The 6,562-nt window shown below is 41.7% G+C and overlaps 1 protein-coding gene across 1 annotated transcript in view; it reads right to left on the bottom strand.

Moving 5' to 3' along the window:
- Window positions 1–1,136: 1,136 nt before the first annotated feature.
- Window positions 1,137–6,562, bottom strand: part of LOC125926524 (keratin-associated protein 4-12-like) — a 50,823-nt gene continuing 45,397 nt past the window's right edge. Inside the window, 2 exon segments of the mRNA XM_049636029.1 lie at window positions 1,137–1,527; window positions 6,469–6,538. Of these exon segments, the coding sequence (XP_049491986.1) occupies window positions 1,137–1,527; window positions 6,469–6,538 (461 nt within the window).

Here is a 6,562-nt window from a genome sequence, read left to right as displayed (position 1 = left end):
CTGTGTCCATGTTCTGGATATGAGAAGAAATGGAATGGAAGTTTAGAGGTCCATGAAATATGGCTGAGGCTATGGTTTTACCTGATCTATTTTCTATGTTCCACACTACATGTGGCCAGATGAAAAAGACCATGCCAGAATGCCATTCCCTGACATCAAACAACAGGGATCTGTACATAGGCCTTAGGCTTCAGTATGCTGGCACACTGCCAGCAATATAATGGATGCTTAAACATGCCGGATGGCTCTTAAAACCTGCCTACTGCCCTTACATGTACAAATGGTCATTGAGCTTTGGGGAATAGGTGGGAAAATACATTTGTGAACAGAAAAATCATTTGCACACAGAAAGGTTTATTTTCAGTAATATACACGCCATACAAGACAAACGCCTTTCCAATGCACAGACCACTGTTTTTCTTGTACATTGCAAATGTAAGACCCTGGAGCTAGAATTAGAGGCTATAGCCCTTGACCAAATCCTGTCCATAACTAGCCAAGTGGCCATTATTCATCTGTAAAAGGGAGGTGATCTTTCTAGTTCTGCCAGTTTAGAGGTCATTGTCAGGCTTAGCATAGAAAATACTTGTGAAATGAACTATTAATGCTTGGCATTAAAATAAATGGGTTACAAAAAGCAAAATCATAATATAGGCTGGAAGATAGCAAAGACTTTATTAGAAAGGAACCAGAAAAGCTTTCCCACATCTGGGAAGACAATGCAGAGTAATTATGAAAGGTGGAAGTAAGAAAGAAGAATAATAAGTATATAAAAATGATTATAATGAAATAGTAAACTAGGAAGAAACAAAAAAAATCATAAATTTGTGCTTTGTGATACTGAGAGGGAAAGTGGTGATCATTTTGCAAGGCTGCCACAATGACTGTAGGTCAAGGAGAAAGAATGCCTACAGCTATCAGAGATAAACAGCAAATAAAGACGAAGGCTATAAGACCGAAGTTCTTTGCAGCAACATGCATACTAGCAGAGCCTTTTAATCACGAGTATGACTAATAAAGGTGGTGGCAGCATGCTGGATGCCAATGAAGCCTGGTAGTAGACTTTGGGACAGTAATTGGAGAACTGATGATTGAGAGAACTTTGGTCTCTGTCACACAATGATTTAGTATGTGGATCAACAGTAGAAAGGTTGGCAGCAGCTGGACACACAGCAAGTGTGGAAGCAGGTGGTCCTACAGCAGGTAGTGTGGCAATGGGTTGGGCAGCAGCAGGGCTGGCAGCAGCTGGGCTGGCAACAGTTGGACCCACAGCCACGGGGCTGACAGCAGGTGGTCCTCCAGCAGGTGGTTTGACAGAAAATTGGGCCGCAGCTGCTGGACCCACAGTAGCTCTACCCACTACAGGTTTGTCCACAGCTGTTGGGCCCACAGCTGGGCTGGCAGCAGGTGGTTTGACAGCAAGTTGGGTGGCAGCAAGGCTGGCAGCAGCTGGACCCACAGCCACTAGGCTAATGGCACGTGGGGTGGAAGCAAGTGATCCGGCAGCAAGGGGAGCAGCACGAGTGGGTCATGGTGTCAGGAGTGAAGAGTGGGCTTCTTCTGAGGGGTGAGTTTCTCAGATTCAGGTGCCTCTTCCTGTTTTGGGGATTTTATGCACTGGACCCCAAAGTTTGGACCAATGGGAAGGACTTTCTTTGTTGGTATTTACATGGTGTTCCATAGTCACTGGGGGCTTGTAGAAGAGAAAGTTCCACAAATTTCAAAAATATTTAGAAAATAAATGTTTAATGTGTTTCCTATTTGAGAATAACTCATATAAACATTTTTAGATTAAAGGAAAGTGGTCACATCAGCAGTGTCATTCTTCAGTCATCATCAAATCATGTATTCAAGTTCTTGCTGGGCTGGGTAGGGTCAGAGCAGCGGTCCCTCCCCAGCTTTGTTTCTTAGGTTGCATGTAGACTGGGAGTATCCCTGGAGTAGGGGAGCAGGATGCTGATATGTTCATAGGGATGAATTAAATTCGTGCCTGAGCCCAAATCTCTTTCCCCCCAAAGCCTGATTCAAGACTCCCACAGGCATATCTGTCTCTTGTAGCACCCTACCCCACTTGTATATCCCAGTTCAACCAAAGACCCTTGGGTAGAGGATGTTTGGCATCATCTCTTCCATATGGCAAGGCAGAACCAAGGCAGGTGAGTAGAAGCAGCAGCAATACACTTGGACTAAGCAAGCATCAGTCAATGTACATCCTTGTTGACCAGTACTCCTGATTTACCTAAGACTGAAGGCTTTTGCAGGATATAGGACTTTCAGTGGTATAACTGGGGCAGTATGGGCAAACCAGGGTGGGTTGGATGATTCTAGTCCTAATCTTACTAACTAGCCTAGTCAGTGACTTAATGTGGCTGACTACATCTTTATTGTGCTGAATTGTTTTTAATTTTTAATTCTTTTGTTTCCTTCCTCCCTCTCCCTGTCTCTCATTCTTCATTTCTTCCTTTTTATGCTATGTCTGTCTCTCTCTTTCTGTCTTTTCTTCCCTTTCCCCTCCTTTGTTCATTCACTCTTTCATTCGTTTGTTTGTTCATTCATTCCTTCCTTCCCTCCTTCCTTCCTCCCTTTCAATACCTCTTGCTCTTCCTCTTCTGCTTTCTCCTCAGTCTTATTTTTCTTCTAGATACTGTGTCTGTCCACCAATCTGATGAACAAAATATTGGAGTGACTGGTGAAAACCATAGATTGTCAATGATATCTTGAATATGCCTGCCATATGTCATAGATGTAAGTGTGTTAGATCTGCATCTCTATGCCTAAGGGCTGTTTTCATGCAACAGCAGAATGTCATGCTTCCTATACATACCACATTGAGAGAAATGCTCAACAAATGATTCTGGAGAGTTGGTTTATAAAGACTCTAGCTCCCTCATTGCTATTAGGAGAATCCCAATGTGTGTATGTGTTACATCATCTCTGATATATTTTTCAGGTTTAAGGTTCACTTGCAAACTGTGACACTGGCCTTAAAGTGCTCCCTCCCTGTGTCACTTCCCCACACTCCTACCAGTGTGATCTGTCCTCCCCAGAGTAGCTTGCTGGAGAAACCAAACTATGACATTACTTTACCCTTCTCAGTCCCGATTTCCTCATCTCCACAATTGGGAACCTTAATACCTATGTTGAAAATTTCCTCAAGAATTAAAGATACTACCAATTTAATGCAATCCCAATCAAAATACCAACAGCATATTTTTCATAGAACTAGAACAAATAATTCTAATTTGTATGGAGCCACAAAAGATCCCAAATAACCAAAGTTATTTGAAAAAGGAAAGCAAAGCTGGAGTTATCACAGTTCAAGACAAAGCCAAAATAATCAAAACAGTATGGAACCGGCACAAAAATAGACACACAGACCAGTGGAATAGAATAGAAAACCCAGAAATAAACCAAGAATTATATGGTCAATTACTGTCTGACAAAGGAGGCAAAAATATCCAATGGGAAAAAGACAGTCTCTTTAACAAATGGTGTTGGGAAAACCGGATAGCTACAGGCAAAAGAATGAAACTAGACCACTTTCTTACACCACACACAAAAATAAATTCTAAATGGATTAAAGACCTAAATGTGAGACCTGAAAGCATAAAAATTCTGGAAGACAGCACAGGCAGTAATGTCTCTGATACTGATAATAGCAAATTTTTTCTAGATAGGTCTCCTGAGGCCAGGGAAATAAAGCAAAAGTAATCTATCAGGACTACATCAAAATAAAAAGTGTTTGCATAGCCAAGGAAACAATCAACAAAACTAAAAGGCAACCTACGAAATGGAAGAATTTGTAACCGACATATCTGAAAAGGGTCAGTATCCAAATTATGTAAAGAACGTACACAACTCAACACCTCCAAAAAAGTAACCCAATTAAATAATGGACAGAAGACATGAACAGACATTTCTCCAAAGAAGACATATAGATGGCCCACAGACACATGAAAAGATACTCAACATGACTCATCATCAGGGAAATGCAATTCAAAATTATAAGATATAGCACCTCACACCTGTCACAATGGCTACAACCAACAACAGAAAAACAACAGCTGTTGGTGAGGATGTGGAGAAAGGGAACTCTCCTGTACTACTGGTGGCTCCATTGTGGAAAACAGTATGGAGTGTCCTCAGAAAGTTAAAAATAGAACTACCTTATGATCCAGTAATTGCACTACTGGGTATTTACCTCTAAAATAGAAAAACACTAATTCAAAGGGATACATGCAACCCTATGTTTGTAGCAGCATTATTTACAATAGCCAGTATATGGAAGCAGCCCAAGTGTCCACTGATAGACAAATGGATAAAGAAGATGTGGTATATATCTACAATGGAATATAATTCAGCCACAAAAATGAGTGAAGTCTTACATTTGTAACGACATGGATAGAACTAGAGAGTATAATGCTAAATGAAATAAGTCATTCAGAGAAAGACAAATACCATATGGTTTCACTCATGTGGAATTTAAGAAAGTAAATGAAAGAGCAAAGGAAAAGAGAGACAGACTCTTTAACTAGAGAGAACAAACCGATGGTTACCAGAGGAGACAGTGGTGGGGGAATGGTTGAAATAGGTGACGAGGATTAAGGAGTGCATTTGTGATGAGCATTGGGTGCTGTATGGAAACGATGAATCACTATATTGTACACCTGAAATGAATTTGACATGGTAGATCAACTATATTGGAATTAAAATAAAAATTAATAAAAGGAAAGATTTAAAGATAATGTACATGAAACATTTGGTCAATACCTAGCAAGTAGTAGGACCATGGGTCATGTCAGTTCTTCATCCTGTCACACAGATACCCAGCTCTTAAGAATCAGAGGTAGGCAAGTTTAGTCTTGGCAGTCTCTCCAGAGCATCCCAGATACGTAGGCGTCAACGTTGGCAAGTGCCCTGGACATGAGCCTTCACAGCTCATCAGAGGTCCTTCCACTGATCCCAGAATGTGACCCAAGGCTTAATTCTCCTTTTCCTCTCAGAGCCTGAATCAAGCCTCACACCCCTGAGTGCTGAGGCAGCACCATTAGTTCAGGACCAGAAGCACCAGCCTTCTGTCTATCACAACTCCTATGAATGTCCACCTTGTTTTCTCTTTTTCTTCCTCACATTCTTCTCACCACCCTGGAACAGGCATCTTTATTTCCCTCAAATGCTTCATAGTTCCTTCATAAAATAATGGATAGTGTTTGTTCTATAGATGGTTCAGAGCCCATGGATTACTTGAAGTCATACATGCCCATTGCACAGACTCTCAGTCCCTGACATTGTCCTTCCTTAATTGTCTTGGTAACATTTTGATCACAATAACAAATTGCCTTATAGTTGGGGAGCATAATATGTTTGGCATAAAATTTCCTGATACCTTTTAACTCTGCCATTAAGTCCTGAGGACTAGGAGGCCAAACAAGAATGTGATTTCCACAACCCAAACACAAGTGTGTTCAGCCACGTCTGTGGCTCATGAGGACACCACATACTCACCTGTATCTGATGCAGAGGAGTGCTGAGGGGCTGGATGGAGCCCAAGGCAGCAAAAAGATCCAAGATCTCTAAAGGGAAGGTCCCACTGCCCCCACATGAGGCTGCTGATGGCTGAACTGTAGGATACTAATGTCTACAACTTTGTCCCAGATGTCACCTGCATATACTGGAGAATATTACTTCTGTGGTCAGAGAAGACACTCAGATGAACATCTTGCTGGTGCTCAGTCCCAGGATGTTTTCTAACTTGTCTGGAGAGATGAATGTAAGTGCCCTTCATCAAGGCAGGAGACACAGTCTGGGATCTGAGTCTGTCCATGTCAGGTACATGACATTCCACTGTGAAATTTCCTTATCTGAAAATGGAGACAATAATTAGTGGAGGACTGTACGAGGCTCCAAATAGATACTGCATGTGATATGCAACCTGTGTATAAATCCTTACATCGAGAATGCTGTACAAGGAAACAAAGATCATATGGGATGCAGAATGGTACAGAATTTCTTAAGAAATATAGATGAGATCCTTTATATCTAGGGAGACCTTCAAAGTGATCATGCAAAGAAGAAAGCAGGATACAAGGACCATGAGTACACTGAAAAAGAAAACATAATTTGAAGATTTACAGTAGTTGCAGACACCTATGTATGAATCCTGAGGATTTCTTTCTCTATATTACTGATAGGGAGAGGGTGAAGATCTTGACTGTGGAGTTAAGGCAGAGATCATGACTCGGTATCAGGATGCATGAAGTTAGCACATGACTCATAAGATGATGGAAGAAGAGAATCAGGGAGAAGTGGTCCACACTTCATCAAACTGATTCATAAGCTTGTAGACAGGCAGATGAATAAGAGAAATGTTGGCGATTGCATGCTGACTTTCAACAATGATTGGCAGTGACTTTGTTTTCCAAATGGCAAACCATGTTGCGTGGAGATGATGGTTCTTGGCAAGGCAATCGGCAGCAGGAAGGATGGCAGCAGCTGGACACACAGCAAGGGTGGCAGCAGGTGGTTCTACAGCAGGTGGTAGCATGACTGGCAGCAGGTAGAC

The sequence above is a fragment of the Panthera uncia genome, chromosome E1, assembly GCF_023721935.1.
Source record: "Panthera uncia isolate 11264 chromosome E1, Puncia_PCG_1.0, whole genome shotgun sequence".
In the NCBI taxonomy this organism is placed as follows: Eukaryota; Metazoa; Chordata; class Mammalia; order Carnivora; family Felidae; genus Panthera; species Panthera uncia.
Note: the sequence above shows the minus strand (reverse complement) of the source record. Positions and strands in the feature narration are given on the sequence as shown.